The following is a 21,188-nucleotide window of genomic DNA, read 5'->3' as shown; positions in this document are numbered from 1 at the left end:
GATGTTCCTGTTCCCCGGGATCTCTCTGTTCTCCAGCACCCTTCCCCGCCCCGTCTCCGTGTATCCCCACTCACAGGGAACAATGCCCTGTATCCAGGTTCTCTCTGTTCTCCAACATCCTTCCCCAACTCATTTATCTGTATTACCACTCTCTTTTTTTTTTAAATTTTTTTTTCACACTATGAACCATATTGATCAAGATACATACATTTTCCTTCTTGAATATATACAGTGTCGTTTTCTCCCCCCCCTTCCCTCCTCCCCTCCCTCCATCCCTACCTCCCCTCCCATTTATTTAAAGTTCAGAAAATAAGATACATTAAACCCATCAAACAATGTTGTCACTCAATAAAAATAAACAAGAAATTCCACTAAGTCAGTTCTTTTCATTCTCTTCTCCTTCTGTCATTTTAGGTGATACATGTCTCCGGTAGGTTTTCTCTATTATGTTTCATGTATGGCTCCCATATTTGTTCAAATATTGTAATGTTATTTCTTAAATTATAGGTTATTTTTTCTAATGGAATACATTTATTCATTTCTATATGCCATTGTTGTATTCTCAAGTTATCTTCTAATTTCCAGGGTGACATAATACATTTTTTTGCTACAGCTAGGGCTATCATAACAAATCTTTTTTGTGCACCATCCAAATCAAGTCCAAATTCTTTGTTTTTTATATTACTTAGGAGGAAGATCTCTGGGTTTTTTGGTATATTTCTTTTTGTGATTTTATTTAATATCTGGTTTAGATCTTCCCAAAATTTTTTCACTTTCTCACATGTCCAGATTGCATGAATTGTTGTTCCCACTTCCTTTTTACAGCAAAAACATCTGTCAGATACTGTTGGGTCCCATTTATTTAACTTTTGAGGTGTAATGTATAGCCTGTGTATCCAGTTATATTGTATCATACGTAACCTCGTATTTATTGTATTTCTCATCGTTCCAGAGCATAACTTCTCCCATGTTTCCTTCTTTATCTTTATGTTTAGATCTTGTTCCCATTTTTGTTTAGTTTTACCATTTGTTTCCTCATTCTCCTTTTCTTGTAGTTTAATATACATGTTTGTTACAAATTTTTTGATTATCATTGTGTCTGTAATCACATATTCAAAATTACTTCCCTTTGGTAACCTCAGACTGCTTCCCAATTTGTCCTTCAAGTAGGATTTCAGTTGGTAGTATGCCAACACTGTATCGTGAGTTATATTATATTTATCCTTCATTTGTTCAAAGGATAATAATTTATTTCCCGAAAAGCAATTTTCTATTCTTTTGATCCCTTTTTTCTCCCATTCTCTAAAGGAAAGGTTATCTATTGTAAAAGGGATTAGCTGATTTTGTGTCAGTATTAGTTTTGATAGTTGGTAATTTGTTTTATTCCTTTCTACATGAATCTTCTTCCAAATATTGAGCAGATGATGTAATACTGGAGAATTCCTATGTTGTACCAATTTTTCATCCCATTTATATAATATGTGTTCAGGTATCTTCTCCCCTATTTTATCTAGTTCTAATCTAGTCCAATCTGGCTTTTCCCTTGTTTGATAAAAATCTGATAGGTATCTTAATTGTGCGGCTCGATAATAATTTTTAAAGTTTGGCAGTTGTAAGCCTCCTTGTTTATAACATTCTGTTAATTTATCTATTGCTATCCTCGGTTTCCCTCCTTTCCATAAGAATTTCCTTATTATTTTCTTTAACTCCTTGAATAATTTCTCTGTCAAGTGTATTGGCAATGCCTGAAATAGGTATTGTATCCTTGGGAAAATGTTCATTTTAATACAGTTTATCCTTCCTATTAGTGTTAGTGGTAAGTCTTTCCAATGCTCTAAGTCGTCTTGTAATTTTTTCATTAGTGGATAATAATTGAGTTCATATAGATGGCCGAGGTTTTTATTTATTTGTTTTTTTAAAAACTTTATTTAAAGATTTTATCACAGGAATAAAAAGAAAAATTACATTTAAAGAAAAGATATAAAATAAAAACAATATAATTACAATACAACATTAATAACCTAACTTAATTCAACCTAACCCCCCATACATATACAAGAACTAAAAAATCTATATATAAAAAAAACCCACCCTTCCCCTCTCCCAAAATAAAGAGTGAAGAATTAGTAAAATTAATAATATTATGTATTAAAAAAACACACACAAAGAAAAAGAAAAATATGACAAATAAAAATAATTAAAAAGAAAGATTTATCAGATCTAAAATATCACATCTAAGAACATACTTAAATCAAACTTAATTGCATATACTTAACAAATGGAGTCCACTTCAACTTATAAAAAGACATCTTATCTTGAATTGAAAAAGATATCCTTTCCATAATTAAACAAGACTTCATCTCTAAATACCACCTGTCCAAAGTTGGTATATTTCTATCTTTCCAAGTAGACGCTATTCATTTCTTGGCCACTGCTAAAGCTAAATAGATAAAAGAAATCTGATAATCATTTAATCCTAAATCAATTAATGATTGCATATTCCCTAATAAAAATATATCAGGATCTAATACAAGACAAATATTATATAATCTATTAAATATAGATTGAATACCTTTCCAAAACTGTTGCAATCAGTCACAGGACTAGACAGTATGTAAAAAAGTATTAGCTGTCTGGTCACAACGAAAACAACAGTCTGACTTACTAAGACCAAATTTTTTTAATTTTTCTGGTCTTAAATATAATTGATGTATAAAATTATAATTAATCATCGCTAATCTAGCATTTATCAATTTCCGAATACTGTTTTGACAAATTTCCATCCAAGCTTCTTCAGCTATTGTAGAACCTAAATCTTTTTCCCATTTCAACTTATCTTTGTCCCAATCTTTCTTACTTTCATTTTCTTGCAAAATACAATACAAATCAGATATATACCCCTTTTCTGGTATTGAAAGTACATATTTCTCAAAACTAGTTTCAGGCAATAAAGTCATTTGCCGACCACATATCTGTTTTACAAATGATCTTAACTGATAGTACACAAATACAGAGTTTCCACTAATCTGTATCCCCACTCTCAGGGAAAAATGTCCATGTACCCCGGTGTCTGTCTGTTTTACAATACACTTCCCTGCCCCGTCTACCTGTGTCCCCACTCTCAGGGATAGAGGTCCCTATACCGCGGTGTCTCTGTTCTCCAACACCATTCCCAGCCTGTCTATCTGTGTCCCCACTCTTATGGAACAATATTCCTGTACCACGGGGTCTCTCTCTTCTACAACACCCTTCCCCGCTCTGTCTACTTGTGTTCCCACTCTCAGGGAACAATGCCCTGTACCCCGGGATCTCTCTGTTCTCCAACACCCTTTCCCGCTCCATCTAAGTGTGTCCACATTCTCACTGAACGATGTCCCTGTATTCAGGATCTCTCTGTTCTACAAAACTCATCCCCGCACCGTTTACCTGTGTCCCCACTCTCAGGGAATGATGTCCCGATACCCCGGGGTCTCTCTGTTGTACAACACCCTTCCCCGCTCTGTCTATTTGTGTTCCCACTCTCAGGGAACGATGTCCCTGTACCACGGGGTCTCTGTTCTCTAGCACCCTTCCCCGCTCCGTCTACTTGTGTTCCCACTCTCAAGGAAAAATGTCCATGTACCCCGGGGTCTGTCTGTTCTACAATACACTTCCCTGCCCCGTCTACCTGTGTCCCCACTCTCAGGGATAGAGGTCCCTGTACCGCGGTCTCTGTTCTCCAACACCATTCCCAGCCATGTCTATCTGTGTCCCTACTCTTATGGAACAATATTCCTGTACCACGAGGTCTCTCTGTTCTACAACACCCTTCCCCGCTCCGTCTACTTGTGTTCCCACTCTCAGGGAACAAGGTCCCTGTACCCCGGGGTCTCTCTGTTCTCCAACACCCTTCCCGCCCCATCTACCTGTATCCCCCACTCTCAGGGAACAATGCCCCTGTATCCCTGGGTCTCTCTCTGTTCTACAACACCCTTCGCCGATCCATCTACCTGTGTCCCCAATATCAGTAAACGGTATCCCTGAACCCCGGGGTCTCTCATTTCTCCAGCACCCTTCCCCACCCATCTACCTGTTACCCCACTCTCAGAGAACAATGTCCCTATGCCCAGGGTCTCTCTGTTCTCCAACATCCTTCCCCACCTCATCTCCCAGTCTTCCCACTCTCAGGGAACTATATCCCTGTACCCCAGGGTCTCTCTGTTCTCCAACAACCTTCCCTGCTCCGTCTATCTGTGTCCCAACTCTCGTGGAATAATGTCCCTGTAACCGGGGTCTGTTTGTTCTATAACATCCTTCCCCGCCCTGTCTACCTGTCTCCCCACTCTCAGGGAAATATTTACCTGTACCCCTTGGTCTCTCTGTTCTCCAGCACCCTTCCTTGCCCCATCTAACTGTATCCCCACTCTCTGGGAACAATGTCCATGTACCCCGGGGTCTGTCTGTTCTACAATACTGTTCCCCACCCCGTCTACCTATGTCCCCACTTTGAGGGAAAGAGGCCCTGTACCCCAGGATTTCTCTGTTCTCCAACACAATTCCCCCCCACGTCTATCTGTGTCCCCACTATCATGGCTCAATATTCCTGTACCACGGGGTTTCTCTGTTCTCCAACAACTTTCCCTGCCCCGTCTACCAGTGTCCCCACTCTCATGGAACAATGTCCCTGTAACCTAGGGTCTTTCTGTTCTACAACACCCTTCCCAACCCCATCTCCCTGTGACTCCACTCTCAGTGTACCATGTCCCTGTACCCCAGAACCTCTGTTCAATAACACTCACAAGGGCATGACTATTCACTGCATACATCCTGATATGGTTTAACATGTCTTTCTCTCTCTCTCTCTTTACCTCCTCGTTTCTTCCCCCCTCTCCGTCCCTTTGTCTATCTCTCCCTCTCCCTGCTCTCTCTACCTCTCTCTCTTTCTCTTTCTCTCTCTCTCTCTCTCTCCCTCTCTGCCCCACCCCCTCCTCACTTGTGACTTGTCCCACCAGATCACCGAAGGACAGTACCCATGATTATAATCATATTTGTTCCTATTGTGGTTTTCTTACTGATGGTAATTCTGGTGATCTGCACAGTGAAAAATGAGGGATCAAAATCCTCGAGGTAGGTTCAGTGTGAAGACGGCTCCCTCCGCACCATCCTATCACCTGCTCCCTCCCTCCGCACCATTCAGTCTCACTGTCCCTCCGCACTGTCCTGTCAAACACTCACTCCTTCCGCACCATTCCATCACACACTCCCGGGGTCAGACACAGAGTGAAGCTCCCTCCACACCGTCCCATCACACACTCCCGGGGTCAGGCACAAAGTGAAGCTCCCTCCGAACCGTCCCATCACACACTCCCGGGGTCAGACACAGAGTGAAGCTCCCTCTACACCATCCCATCACATACTCCCGGGGTCGGACAGAGTGAAGCTCCCTCCACACCGTCCCGTCACACACTCTCGGGGTTAGACACAGAGTGAAGCTCCCTCCGCACCATCCCATAACACTCTCCCGGGGTCGGACACAGATTGAAGTTCCCTCCGCACCATCCCGTCACACACTCCCGGGCTCAGAAACAGAGTGAAGCTCCCTCTGCACTGTCCCATCACACACTCTCAGGGTCAGACACAGAGTGAAGCTCCCTCCATACCGTTGCATCACACTCTCCCGGTGTCAGACACAGAGTGAAGCTCCCTCCGCACTGTCCCATCACACACTCCCGGGGTCGGACACAGAGTGAAGCTCCTGATCATGTTTGAACATTAATAATTATTCTCCTTTGGTGAATTCCAGGTTGAATTTCCCTAAAGCTTCTGAAGTGTAATTCTGGATTCTGGTTCGTTTGGTGGACTTCACGAAATTACGTTACCCAAACTTTCATCCCGGACAGACTATTTTATTCTACAGAATTTTGAGTTCTCTGCACAAGGCCTCACAAAGATGCTCTCTATAAAGGCTGGTAGAGACTGACCTTGTGTTTCCCAGCTTGCCTTTGTTCAGTTTACTCATGGGCGGAGTATACACCTGTTTGTTGATTCATTCAGAGTAAATTCCTACTGTTAGTCTGCTAATTGGTCCTTTTGAATTGCCTTGCCCTCCTTACTAGAATGCCTCAAAATCTGCCTTTTACTCTCATTGGCTTTTAACCCCTTTCTTCCTCGTAATGATTTCTCCTGCGGTGACCGTGGAGGGGGCAGGGGGGTAAAGGGAGACATACGACTGGTTCAGGCTCCTGGTCATGCCCAGTCTCTGTCCTCCTAGGCTTAGGTTTCCAGTGACACCTACAGAGCATCACCCTCACCTTCAGTGGGCTCCTACCCCCGCTTATGCTCCACAGTGCACTGTCCCACAACTCCAAGCCCACCTGAGGCCTCTCCACACTGTGCATCACCTCTCCTGCCCTCTTCTCCTACCTCACACCAGACTGTGAGCCGATAGCCGCCAGAAGCAGACGAGAGAGAATTCATTAAAACAAAGGTAAAGCGGCTCCTGGCGGAGGGCGTCGTAGAACCCAGTACCAGCTTGTGGAGAGCCAAGGGGGCAGCCAACCGAGAATGGTCATAGACTACAGTCAGACTATTAACCGGTACACCCAGCTGGATGCCTACCCCTTACCCAGGATAGCTGACATGGTCAATGAGATAGTCCGCTACAGGGTCTTCTCCACAATCGACCTGAAGTTGGCCTATCATCAGCTCCCAATCCACAGGTGGGACAAGCCCTACACTGCCTTTGAGGTAGACAGGTGTCTCTACCAGTTCTGCCGAGTTCCGTTTGGGGTCACTTCCAGCACGAAATGGACAGCAGGGTAGACCTGCACAACCTTCCCATATCGGGACAATGTCACCATCTGCGGCCATGACCAGCAGGACCTCAATGCCAACCTGGAGAGATGACTCCGGATGGCCGAGGAGTTGAACCTCACTTACAACAAGGAGAAGTGTGTGTTCTGCACCACCCGCCTCGCCGTCCTAGGGTACATGGTGAAACCGGCCCTGATTCAGAGCGCACGCGCCCATTAATGGAGCTACCCCTCCCCCACACACTCAAGGCCTTCCACAGGTACCTCGGCCTCTTTTCCTACTACTCCCAGTGAGTTCCCCGCTTCTCTTTTGACCAATTCAAAAGGCCCAGGCCACCACCTTTCCCCTCCCACCTGCGCACGGCGCAGGCAGCCTTTACCTGCATCAGGCAGGACATTGCAGATGCCACAATGCATGCCGTGGATGAGGACTCCCTGTTCCAAGTGGAGTGCGATGCCTCTGATGTGGCCCTCGCCGCCACCCTCAACCAGGAGGGGCGGAGGGGGTGTGGCAAGATGACGTAGAGGGCAGATGTGCGATCCCACCCCTCCTCCGACAGTTTTTTAAGCACCCGTCTTTAAAGTTATCTAAGTGATTAAAAGTTGTATCTTTATTTTTGGGAACATTACTGGGTCACAATGGCGACTAATGTTAAAAAAAAACAGAAGCTCAATTACAGAAGAAATTACCTTTTAAAAGTGCTGAAGAATTGAGGCCTACCTGTCCAGTTGAAGCCACGGAATTGTCGTTTGGAACCTCCAAGGCACAGAGAACTCCTGCCAGGCTGAGTATTACACTGGCACCGACCTTGTCTCCACAAGATGGCGCCAGCATGTTGACGAGCTCGGCCGGAGTTGATTCGCGTGTTCGCGATGTCAATCGCGCAGGCGACCCGGCTGAGAGAAGAGCCCTTGAGCCTGGGCTGCCATCGGGTGAGCCGGGGACGCGCAGAAGGGCGTCAGAAGCTGCCTCTGCACAGTCCCTGGCCTTGCCAGGCATGCGCAGGCGCTTCAAGGGTCCGTGAGTTACTGGACCGTGTGTGGGCTGTAGGTGGGGGGGGCTGAGCGGCGGCGTCCCGACGTGGTCAGGATACCGCCGTCAGGTGTACAGACCTGCAGCCGCACTGGGAAGGGCCCGACAACGTTGGAAGAAGAGGAAGACTTACCTTTAACGAGCAGTTCACAAGAACAATTGGAGGTGGAGTCCAGAGAAGGTAGGCCTCAAAATGTGGAACTGGAATCTGGAATGGAGTCTGTACAGTGTTGGAAGGGATTCCCTATCATATGGACAATATGTCTAAACAAATGACTCAAGGATTTTTGGATGTGACCGCTAAAATATCTAATATGTCTGAAGATATATCTACAGTTAAGAGGGGTCAGTAAATGTATTAAATCAGTGGATACAGTGCAAGAAAATTTTTTTTTAATTGAAAGAGTTTTTTCTGAATGTAAAATTCAAGTTGAATGAAACAAGCAAAAAAATAGAGAAAGTGGAAGATTAGTTTGTGGATTGGGGAATCCAGAAGAAAGACTTACTGAAAAAAAATTGATTCATTGGAAAATCAAAGTCAGAGAAACAATGTGAAAATTGTGGGTCTTCCAGAAGACATTGAAGGGTCTGATCCAATAAAATTTTTCAAGAGTTGGATTCCCGAGGTGTTGGGCAAAGAATTTTTTTCAGAAGGTTTAGTATTGGAGAGGGCACATAGAGCATTACGAAATAAACTGTTACCATGACAACCACCACGAGCGGTCTTAGTTCGGTGCCTGAACTATCAAGACAGAGAAATGATACTACGGTGGGACGAGAAAGTCAATCTCCAATGATAATTCAAAATAATAGTTTTCTTTTTACACAAATTTGAATTAAGAAATTATTAGGCGACGAAGGGAATTTAATTCGGCTGAAGAAGTGCTGTGGCGGAAGGGTTATAAATTTGCTTTTCGATATCCTGCTGTGTTAAAGGTCTTTTCTGGCAACTTTCAATCTCAATTTTTTGAGAATGATCTCGATGCGTTAGTTTTTGCTAATTTATCACCGGATTTACGTGGACATGGAAGAGTTTCACCACCGTCGCCTAAAAAGAGGGCAAATGGAAACGGAAATGGGCAGAATGAGAAAAATGGAAAGAAAGAGGTTTTAACACAAAGTCTTATTGACATTGAAGACCCGGAACAATCATTGGGAATGGAGTCATTGGGTTGAATATATTTGCAGTACTGGATTGTATTAATATGAATGATGTATTTCTGGCTGGGTGGGAGGGGATAGCAATGAAATCTTTGATAGTCATCTGCCACTAGTGGGGTTTACCACACCCAGTTTTTTAGGGCATTACTACCTTTTTTGGGGGGGAATAATTAATTTTTTTATATGTATACTTTCTTATAAAAAATATTTAGGGGAGGGAGAGTGGTTTTAACTTACTAGAAGGGGAGTGATATTTTGTAGTAAGTGTTTATATTGTTAGTTTATAAGGATGTCTAATTTGAAATTTGCAACTTTTAATGTTCAGGGGTTGAATAAGCCGATTAAGTGAAAGCGAGTTTTGGCTTATATCAAGAAAATGAAAATTGATATTGCCTTTTTACAAGAAACGCATTTGACTGAAACAGAACATCTGAAATTGAAAAGAGATTGGGTTGGGCATGTGTTTTTTTCTTCATTTAATTCTAAGGTGAGAGGTGTAGCGATTCTAATTCGTAAGAATTTGTCTTTTGAGTTGCAAACTATGGAAGGGAATGCGGGAAGGGTTTTAAAGGTGAATTGTAAAATTTTTAATGAATCTTGGACTTTGCTTAATGTTTATGCACCTAATGTGGATGATGAGTGTTTTATTTCGGATGCTTTTTTGTTATTAAATCAAGCTAATGAAAATATTTTAGTTGGGGGAGATTTTAATTGTGTCTTGGATTCTTTTTTGGATAGATCCCCAAATAGAATAAAGAAATCAAAGATGGCAATACAAATTGGGGTCTTGATATAGGATTTAAATTTGGTGGATATTTGGAGAAGGGTTAATCCTACAGAGAAGGATTTTTCTTTTTACTCGTCTCAACATGATTCATTTTCTAGAATAGATTTTTTTTTTTAGTATTGACACATTTACAAGGAAGGGTATTATAGGCAGAATATAAAAGCAGGGTTATATCAGATCATTCTTTATTATTTTTTTCTTCTGTAAGTTCAGAAGTGATATGTTCATCTTATAGATGGAGATTTAACATTATGTTGTTGAAAAAAACAGAGTTCATTATCTTTGTTAAAGAACAGATTACTTTTTTTGTCTGAAAATGCTAATTCAGTAAAAAGTCATTTTGTGTTATGGGATGCATTAAAAGCTTACTTAAGAGGACAGATTATTAATTACACTACTAAAGTTAAGAAGCAGTATATGGCAGTAAGTTTAGAATTAGAAAAGCAAATTGATGAATTGGAGAAGGAATTTCAGAAGGAAGTGACAGAAGATTTTAAAAAGTGGCTTTGACAAAATTGAAATTGTGTTATCATTGCAGACTTATCAATTTGAATGTTTAATTAATCAATCTAAGCAGCGATATTATGAGTTGGGTGAGAGGGCACATAAAGTACTTGCATGGCAGTTAAAGAAGGAACAAGTTTCACAGATTATTAATGCTGTAAAAAAGTAATTCAATAGTTACCTATAAACCTCAGGAAATTAATGACCAGTTTTATTCATTTTGTAAAATAATTATATACTTCTGAGGGGAAACAGGACAATGGTTCTATTGATTTTTTTTATCTAAGTTAACGTTATCAGCATTAGAAGAGGAGAATGTTATGGATCTGGAAGCTCCGTTTACAGAATTAGAGATTAAGGCGGCTATGTTGGAAATGCCCAATGGAAAGTCATCAGGTGATGATGGGTTTTCGGTGGAATTATATAAAACTTTTTATGAAAATTTATCTTTGGCGTTTGGGGAGGTATTACAACAAGTCACTGAACATTATGAGTTACCAGAATCTTGCTCTAGTGCTTTAATTACTGTAATCCTGAAAAAAGATAGAGACCCGTTGAAAGTGTCTTTGTATAGACCTATTTCTTTATTGAATGTTGATTATAAAATTATAGCAAAAGTGTTAGCAAATCGACTTTCTAAGTATTTACCTAAATTGATACATGTTGATCAAACAGGTTTTATTAAAAATAGAAATGCTTCAGATAATATTCTTTGATTGATTAGTTTGGTCAATGCATCTCGACAGCTTGATGTGGAAAAAGCCTTTGATAGGGTCGAATGGGATTTTTTAAATTTAAAGTATTGGAGAAGTTTAAATTTGGCCCTTTTTTTATTGGTTGGGTTTAAGCTTTATATACGAACCCGACTGCTAGGTTGGTGACAAATGGTCAAATTTCATCATCGTTTAAATTGAGGCATTCAACTCAACAAGGTTGTCCATTGTCACCAGCTCTGTTTGCATTGGCTATTGAACCGTTAGCTCAAACAATAAGGCAGAATGAACAGATAAGAGGGATGAGAGTTATGGATGAAGAGTGTAAGATTAATTAATTTGCAGATGATGTTTTGATATATTTAACAAACCCAGAACAATCATTGCCACATTTGCGGGAATGTTTATTACAATATGGAACATTATCCGGATATAAAGTTAACTGAGACAAGAGTGAAATTTTGCCAGTCAGAGAAGGAGATTATTCAGAGTATAAAAATATTATAAAACTGAAATGGTCTGATAAAATTAAATATTTAGAAATAATTGTAAATACTGAGTATCTATCTTTATACAAATTAAATTATGTTCCATTATTAAAAAAGATTAAAGCAGATTTAATTAAGTGGAAAGATCTTCCGTTAACTTTAATTGGTTGAGTTAACTGTATTAAGATGAATATTTTTCCTTGTATTCAATATTTATTTCAATCAATACCATGTTCTCTTTCAAAGAGTTTCTTTCAGGATTTAAATAAAGTTACAAGAGAATTTTTATGGAAAGGTAAACTACCACGAGTAGCATTATATAAACTTACTGGGAAGTATGCGCTAGGTGGGCTTCAATTACTTCATTTTCAAAATTATTATGAAGCAGCCCAGTTTAAATTTATTAGTAGACTGATGGATTTGGACCAGCCCCTGAGTTGGGCTAAAGTTGAGATGGCTTGTATTTCTGAAGTTGATGTGTATCAATTCATATTTTGATGGAATGTAAATTTGTTGAGGGAATATAATATGCCGATATTAAAACATCTATTAAAACTATGGATTAAAAAAAATAAGATTTTAGGATCAAAAGGTAAATTGTCAATTTTAACTCCATTATATAATCAGCTTATTTATTTTTCAATGTTGAATAATCATTTAAAGAGTTGGGACTCTCAGGGTATAAAAATATTACAGGATTGTTTTGTAGAAGGTCAGTTTCTTTTACTCATTTGAAAGAGTGTTTTGATATTGCTGAAAATTCTTTATTTGTTTATTATCAACTTTGATCTTTGGTGAAAAATATGTATGGTAGAGAGATTATTTTACCTGTATTGACAGAATTCGAGTCTTCGATTTCCTCTATACCAAAAAGGGGTTATATTTCTGTTATGTATCAAGTATTACAAGACAATATGGATAAGTTGTGGAATGGGAGAAATCTAAGCTTAAATGGGAAAATTATTTAGCTTTTGTTTTTCCTGAAGATGTGTCATGATAATGTTACTAAATTGACGAATGTACGGTATGGAATGGTTAATTATAACTTTCTACATCAATTGTATTGAACACCAGAGAAATTGAAAAAATATGGTTTTAGTAATTCGGATTCTTGTTTTAGATGTGGTGTATGTACTGGAACTTTTTTATATGCTGTTTGGTTTTGTGTGCATGTACAACCATTCTGGGATGAAATTAAGTTAATTTTGGAAAAATTATATAATTTTGTTACCATTAGATCCATCTATTTTTTTAATGGGTTATATGATTCCATCAAGGGGATTAGGGTTGGATAAATTTCAAATTGCATTTATATATTTAGCATTGTCTGTAGCTCGAAAATGTGCAGCAAGTACATGGAAAGATAACATAGTTATTAATATAATGTGATGGGATAATGAATTGAAAGCTTGTATGTTATGGAAAAAAGTTACATATAATCTGCATGACAATTATTCTTTTTTTGTTAATAAGTGGTCACCATATTTGGAATATATGCATTTAGATATATTTTGATTTGTTGCATACTTTTAGTTTCTGTTTATATATTTTTAGCTCTCCTTAAGAGAGTTGGTTGATGGGGTGGGGGGGGAGGGGATTTGATTTATTTTTTCTCTTATTATTTTCTTTCTTTTTGTTTTTTTTTAATTTTTAAAAAATATATATATTCATATAAAATTCTCTTTATGGAATGTATTCTGTATTACTATTAATGATTCTTCAAATAAATAAATTTTAATTAAAAAAAACCAGGAGGGGCGACCTGTTACCTTCTTCTCCAGGACTCTCCATGGTTCCGAGCTCGGGCACTCCACCATTAAAAAGGAGGCCCAGGCAATAGTGAAAGTGGTCCACCACTGGCACCTGGCAGGCAGGAGGTTCACCCTCCTCACCGACCAGCGTGCAGTGGCATTCATGTTCAACACCACCCACAAAGGCAGAGGGGGGGGGGGGTGGGGGGGTGGCTTGGGAGGAGGGAGGGGGGAGGGAGAAAAAGTCACTGTAAATGTGTGGAAAAGAAAAAGTGTATATCATGGCTATTGTGATTTATGGTGTGAAAAATAAAAAAAAAAAAAAAAAACACCACCCACAAAGGCAAGATCTTGCGCTGGAAAGTCGAGCTGGCAACGTACAGTTCAATGACTCCCCTGACGCCCTATCCCGGACCTGCGCGTCAGCCCAGGCTGACCAGCTGCAAGCACTCCACGAATCCCTCTGCCACACCTCTTCCATTTCATCAAGTCCCGGAACCTTCCATACACCATCCAGGAAGTGATAGACGAGCACTCCTGTTTTCCCTTCGCCATCCCATGCCCAGACACCTCCATGGCCACCGTCATCAGAGTCCTGACACAGATCTTCACTCTGTTCGGCTACCCCATGTTCATCCACAGTGACCAGGGGCTCCAGCTTCATGAGTGAGGTGCTGCGTCAGAACCTGACAGAGAGGGGCATCGCAACAAGTTGCATGACTAGTTACAACCCGAGGAGCAATGGGCAGGTGGAGTGCAAAAACGGGGTATCTGTAAGGCAGTCCTCCTGGCCCTTAAATCAAAAAGCTGATCCATGGACTACTGGCAGGACACCCTCCTCGAGGCGCTCCATGCCATCAGGTCACTCCTGTACACGGCTACCAACAAGATCCCCCACAAACACCTGTTTTCATTCCCCAGAAAATCGGTGACTGGAATCTCCCTCCCAGCATGGCTCATGTCTCCAGGACTGGTGCTCCTGTGTAAACATGCATGGGCCCACAAGGCCGACCCCCTGGTCGAGCAGGTGTTCCTCCTACACACCAACCACAGCTACACCTACGTCAGGTACCCCAATGGCCAGGAGGACACCATCTCAACCAGGTATCTGGCCCCAGCGGGAGCACCCACCTCGACACAGCAGCCCCCATCGCCCCAGGACCACTTTGGTCCAATGTGTCTTCCCCATCTCGGACACACATTGCCCACTCACACCACAGGGGACGACCTTTCTTCCCCACCCCACCCCTCCAACACCTCACACGCATGCCGATCCAGGCAGCCCTAGCCACCCCACCGCGCAGCGCCACGCCAACCACCCCACCGCCTGCCCTAGCCACTCCATCTAGCCCTCCCAGCATGCGCTCGCCGACCTTTGACCAGGAGCCGACCCTGCGACAGAAACAGACTGCGACGGCTGCCAGACCGTCTAAACCTGTAAATGTGCACATATCACCTCAGAATGTTACTAAAAAAAACCCCAACCCCCTGGGACAATTTTAAAGAGGGGGTGAATATGGTGATACACCACTAGCTGACTGCAGGGGGCGATCTCTGTACCTGCAGGAAGATCAGCAGAGCACAGACCACACCTGGCTGGCTATCGATCAGCCTAACTCCACCCAGCTGGCTGTCAATCAACCTAACTCCACCGGGCCGACAGTCAATCAGCCTAACTCCACCCAGCAAGCTGTCAATCAACCTAACTCTACCAGGCTGGCTATCAATCAACCTAACTCCACCCAGCTGGCTGTCAATCAACTTAACTCCACCGGGCCGACTGTCAATCAGCCTAACTCCACCCGGCCGGCTGTCAATCAACCTAACTCCACCAGGCTGGCTGTCAATCAGCCGCCTGGGATATAATCCTGAGCCAGACCCTCCTGAGGCAGTCACTCGGGAGCCACCAGTACAGCTACCACTGTAGCAGAGACTTTTAACTGAATAAAGCCGGTTGTACAGTCCTTCTCGAGTTTGTGTCTGTTCACTGCTGCACCACAGCCTATTGTTCAGGGATTTTGTGGATCCGATCAAACTGTGGTTATAAAATCATCCATTAAAAAGTGAAGTCCCTTTTATTGTCACCCAATTGTACAAGTACAACCCGATGAAACAGAGTTCTCTGGTCCTCAGGGCAAAACGCACAAGCACACAACCAGACAGAACACACAATCAGACAAACAGGTCAAGAATTTCTCATTTATACAAATAAATATTATTTCATGAATATGATGTTCCCAGAGGATCAGTGTGAGCGGTTTCCTTTGGTCGTTCGCTGCCCGTGGGAAGAAGATGCCTGGTGGTGCCGGCTCTAATCCTCCTGGATCTCTTCCCCCGACGGGAGCAGCTGGAAGTCACCATGTGCAGGGTGGAAGGGGGTACTCAATGATTTTGTGCACCCTCTTCAGACAATGATCCCGGTAGATCATGTCAATGGGAGGGGAGAGATATCCCAGTGATCTTCTTTGCTGCTCTTAGGGTCCTGTGGATTGACCCCTGATCCATTTCCCTGCAGCGACCGTCCCCACGCTGTGATGCAGCCCGGCCAGGACGCTCTGGATAGGGCTCCTGTAGAAGGTTGACGTGACAGTGGCCGGTGGCCTTGCCTGACTCAGTCTTCTCAGGAAGTGCAGTCTCTGTTGCTCCTTCCTGACAAGTGAGTGTACATGATAGGTCACTAGTTGATAAATGTAATGTCTGCCCACTGTCAGACCGAGAGTCACCGTGACCATCGCCCGATGCCTCTAACGGGAAAGAAAAGCAAGAGAGACCCTTCAGAGACACCGAGTGTCCGTGGATTGACCTCCCGCGGCCTCTGCAGCTCGCACAGGCTCCATCGGCCTTCCGAGCCCCTGATCTGAACCCCCGACATGATAGGGAAGCCCTTCAGTGCCTGAGCCCCCTTCGGGAGCCCCCTTCGTGTCCCTCGGCGCCCTCCCGAGCCCTGGCTCCGATCCCCAGTTCCCTACGAGCTGGTCTCCGGCAGCCCGCATGAGTCCCCTGGCTGGTCCAGCGACCACCATGCCCCTCCTTCTCCTTCTGTGGTGGGTAAGTCGGTTTGCGGGCGACACGTAGGACAGAAGAGCAATGGATGGAGCTGAAAGTCGTTGTTGGTTACAAGAGGACATCGGCAGGGTCCAGAGTTGGGTGGAAAAATTGGGAGATGGACTTCAATCTGGATCAGTGCGAGGCAATGAAAAACCAGAAGGCTGAGTACAGAGTTCACGGCTGGTTCGAGTGTGCGTGACACGATAAGTCCAAGCCAGTGTGAAGTGACGATCCTGCCTGACCAACCTATTGGAATTTATTTGAGGTAATCTCAGGTAAGGTGGACAAGGGGAAGGCTGTGGATGTCATGGATTTGGATTTTCAACAACCCTTGAATAAGAGGCTGTTTAATAAGATTAGAGGCCATGGAATTACCGGGAAGATGATAGACTGGGTGGAGCGTTGGCTGACAGGCAGGGGATAAAGGGGTCCTGTTCTGGTGGGCAGCCTGTGATGAGTGGTGTCTGCAGGGGACTGGTGTTGGTGGCCACTTCTTTTCACAACGTACATCGATGATTTAGATTGTGATGAAGCTTGGAGATGATGCCAAGATGGATGGTGGAGCAGGAGGTGTAGAAGAAACCGAAAGGTTGCGGAGAGACTGGGCAGTTTTGGGCCCCTTATCTGAGAAGGGATGGACTGATGTTGGAGAGAGGACAGAGATTTACCAGGCTGATTCCTGGACTGCAGGGGGCTAACAAATGAGGAGTGTTTAGCAGCTCTTGGACTGTATTCTTTTTTTTTTAATTTTTCACACCATAAACCACATTGACCAAGATACATACATTTTCCTTTTCAAATATATACAGTGCCATTTTCTTCCCCCCCTCCCTCCTCCCATCCCACCCTCCCTACCTCCCCCCCATTCATTTAAAGTACAAAATCTAAGATACATTAAACCAGTCAAACAATGTTGTCATTCATTAAAAATAAACAAGAAATTCCACTGAGTCAATTCTTTTCATTTCCTTCTCCTTTCGTTAATTTAGGTGGTAGACGTCCCCGGTAGGTTTCCTCTATTATGTTTCATGTATGGCTCCCATATTTGTTCAAATATTTCAATATTATTTCTTAAATTATGTTATTTTTTTCTAATGGAAAACATTTATTCATTTCTATATACCATTGTTGTATTCTCAAATTATCTTCCAATTTCCAGGTTGACATAATACATTTTTTTGCTACGGCTAGAGCTATCTTAACAAATCTTTTTTGTGCACCATCCAAATCAAGTCCAAATTCTTTGTTTTTTATGTTACTTAGGAGGAAGATCTCTGGGTTTTTTGGTATATTGTTTACTGTAATTTTATTTAATATCTGGTTTAGATCTTCCCAAAATTTTTCTACTTTCTCACATGTCCAGATTGCATGAATTGTTGTTCCCATTTCTTTTTTACAACGAAAACATCTGTCAGATACTGTTGGGTCCCATTTATTTAACTTTTGAGGTGTAATGTATAGCCTGTGTATCCAGTTATATTGTATCATACGTAACCTCGTATTTATTGTATTTCTCATCGTTCCAGAGCATAACTTCTCCCATGTTTCCTTCTTTATCTTTATATTTAAATCTTGTTCCCATTTTTGTTTAGTTTTACCATTTGTTTCCTCATTCTCCTTTTCTTGCAGTTTAATATACATATTTGTTATAAATCTTTTGATTATCATTGTGTCTGTAATCACATATTCAAAGTTACTTCCCTCTGGTAACCTCAGACTGCTTCCTAATTTGTCCTTCAAGTAGGATCTCAATTGGTAATATGCCAATACTATATCTTGAGTTATATTATATTTATCCTTCATTTGTTCAAAGGATAATAATCTATTTCCTGAAAAACAATTTTCTATTCTTTTGATCCCTTTTTTCTCCCATTCTCTAAAGGAAAGGTTATCTATTGTAAAAGGGAGTAACTGGTTTTGCGTCAGTATTAGTTTTGGTAATTGGTAATTTGTTTTATTCCTTTCGACATGAATCTTCTTCCAAATATTGAGCAGATGATGTAATACTGGAGAACTCCTTCGTTGTACCAATTTTTCATCCCATTTATATATGTTCAGGTATCTTTTCCCCTATTTTATCTAGTTCTAATCTAGTCCAATCTGGCTTTTCCCTTGTTTGATAAAAATCTGATAGGTATCTTAATTGTGCGGCTCTATAATAATTTTTAAAGTTTGGCAGTTGTGAGCCTCCTTGTTTATACCATTCTGTTAATTTATCTAGTGCTATCCTCGGTTTCCCCCCTTGCCATAAAAATTTCCTTATTATTTTCTTTAACTCCTTGAAGAATTTCTCTGTCAAGTGTATTGGCAATGCCTGAAATAGGTATTGTATCCTTGTGAAAATGTTCATTTTAATACAGTTTATCCTTCCTATTAGTGTTAGTAGTAAATCTTTCCAATGCTCTAAATCGTCCTGTAATTTTTTTCATTAGTGGATAATAATTGAGTTTATATAGATGGCTGAGATTTTTATTTATTCGTATACATAGGTATCGTATTGCTTGCATTTGCCATCTGAATGGTGATTCCTTCTTAAATTTTGAGAAATCCGCATTATTCATTGGCATTGCTTCACTTTTATTTACGTTAATCTTGTAACCCGACACTTCTCCATATTCCTTCAATTTCTTATATAATTATTTTATTGATAGTTCTCGTTCTGTTAAGTATACTATAACATCATCCGCAAATAAACTGATTTTATATTCCTTGCCTTTTATTTTTATCCCTTTTATATTATTTTCTGTTCTTATCAATTCTGCTAGTGGTTCTATAGCTAATGCGAACAATAAGGGTGATAGTGGGCATCCCTGCCTTGTTGATCTGCTTAAATTAAATTGCTTTGATATATATCCATTTACTGTCACTTTCGCCAATGGCCCCTTATATAATGCTTTAATCCAATTAATATACTTCTCTGGTAAACTGAATTTTGCAATACATTGAATAAATAATTCCATTCTACTCTGTCAAAGGCCTTCTCTGCGTCTAAAGCAACTGCTACTGTTGGCGCTTTACTCCCCTCCACTGCATGAACCAAGTTAATAATTTTACAAATATTGTCTGTTGTGCGTCTTTTTTTAATAAATCCAGTTTGGTCTAGTTTTACCATTTTCGGTACATACTCTGCTAATCTGTTTGCTAATAGTTTATCTATTATCTTATAATCTGTGTTAAGTAATGATATTGGTGTATATGAAGCTGATGCGAGTGGATCTTTCCCTTGCTTTGGGATTAATGTAATTATTGCTGTTTTACATGAATCTGGTAAGCTTTCTGTTTTATCAGTCTGGTTGATTACTTCCAGGAGGGGAGGAATTAATAAATCTTTAAATGTTTTATAGAATTCTATTGGGAATACATCCTCTCCTGGTGTTTTATTATTTGGTAGTTTTTTTATTATCTCTTGTATTTGTACTATTTCAAATGGTTCTGTTAATTTATTTTGTTCCTCTATTTGTAATTTTGGTAGTTAATTTTTAGTTAAAAATTCATCTATTTTGCCTTCTTTCCCTTCGTTTTCAGTTTGGTATAATTATTCATAGAATTCTCTAAAGTTTTCCTTAATCTCCATTGGATTATATGTGATTTGTTTGTCTTTTTTCCTTGATGCCAATACCATTTTCTTAGCTTGTTCTGTCTTAACCTGCCATGCTAGAATTTTATGCACTTTTTCCCCTAGTTCATAATATTTCTGTTTTGTCTTCATTATGTTCTTCTCCACCTTATATGTTTGTAGTGTTTCATATTTTATTTTTTTATCTGCCAATTCTCTTCTTTTAGTTGTATCTTCCTTCAATGCTAATTCTTTTTTCTATATTTACTATTTCCCTTTCCAACTGCTCTGTTTCCTGATTATAGTCCTTCTTCATCTTGGTTACATAACTTATTATTTGCCCTCTAATGAACGCTTTCATTGCGTCCCATAGTATAAACTTATCTTTCACTGATTCTGTATTTATTTCAAAGTACATTTTAATTTGTCTTTCAATGAATTCTCAAAAATCTTGCCTTTTAAGTAGCATGGAGTTTAATCTCCATCTATACATTCTTGGAGGGATGTCCTCTAACTCTATTGTCAATATCAAGGGTGAGTGGTCCGATAATATTCTAGCTTTATATTCTGTTTTTCTTACTCTATCTTGCATACGAGCTGATAACAAAAATAGGTCTATTTTTGAGTATGTTTTATGTCTACCCGAATAATATGAATATTCCTTTTCCTTTGGGTGTTGTTTCCTCCATATATCCAAAAGTTGGATTTCTTGCATCGATTTAATTATAAATTTGGTTACTTTGTTCTTTCTGTTAATTTTTTTCCCAGTTTTATCCATATTTGAATCCAAATTAAGGTTGAAATCCCCTCCTATTAATATGTTCCCTTGCGTATCTGCTATCTTCAAAAAAAATCTTGCATAGACTTTTGATCTTCTTCGTTAGGTGAATATACATTGAGTAGATACTAAAACTCCGAATATATCTGACATTTTATCATTACATATCTCCCTGCTGGATCTATTATTTCCTCTTCTATTTTAATTGGTATATTTTTACTAATTAATATAGCTACTCCTCTTGCTTTTGAATTATACGACGCTGCTGTTACATGTCCTACCCAATCTCTCTTTAATTTCTTGTGCTCCAATTCAGTTAAATGTGTTTCTTGCACAAATGCTATATCAATTTTTTCTTTTTTCAGTAAATTTAGCAGTTTCTTTCTTTTGATTTGGTTATGTATTCCGTTAATATTTAAAGTCATATAGTTCAACATAGCCATTTCATACTTTGTTTATCTTCCCTTTCTGTTTCTCCATCATCACCTTTCCTTCTTATCCATTTCTGCTTTCTTGTTTTGAACACTTTATAAGACAACATTTCTAAAACATCAAACATTTTCCTTATTCTCCTATCT

At 40.5% G+C, this 21,188-nt stretch overlaps 1 protein-coding gene across 8 annotated transcripts in view; it reads left to right on the top strand.

Annotated features, from left to right (window-relative positions):
* The window catches only part of LOC138750727 (serine-rich adhesin for platelets-like), a 60,447-nt gene extending 54,387 nt beyond the window's left edge, over window positions 1-6,060 (top strand). For 6 of the 8 annotated variants that reach the window (XM_069912842.1, XM_069912843.1, XM_069912845.1 and 3 more), the window contains 2 exons: window positions 4,992-5,106; window positions 5,783-6,060. In XM_069912842.1, the coding sequence (XP_069768943.1) occupies window positions 4,992-5,106; window positions 5,783-5,813 (146 nt within the window). In that variant the 3' untranslated portion in view covers window positions 5,814-6,060. Of the gene's footprint in view, window positions 1-414; window positions 431-4,991; window positions 5,107-5,782 lie in introns of all 8 variants that reach the window. The other 2 variants (XM_069912838.1, XM_069912844.1) reach the window with 2 other exon arrangements.
* The last annotated feature ends 15,128 nt before the right edge of the window (window positions 6,061-21,188 follow it).

The sequence above is a fragment of the Narcine bancroftii genome, unplaced genomic scaffold (genome assembly GCF_036971445.1).
Source record: "Narcine bancroftii isolate sNarBan1 unplaced genomic scaffold, sNarBan1.hap1 Scaffold_242, whole genome shotgun sequence".
In the NCBI taxonomy this organism is placed as follows: Eukaryota; Metazoa; Chordata; class Chondrichthyes; order Torpediniformes; family Narcinidae; genus Narcine; species Narcine bancroftii.
Note: the sequence above shows the minus strand (reverse complement) of the source record. Positions and strands in the feature narration are given on the sequence as shown.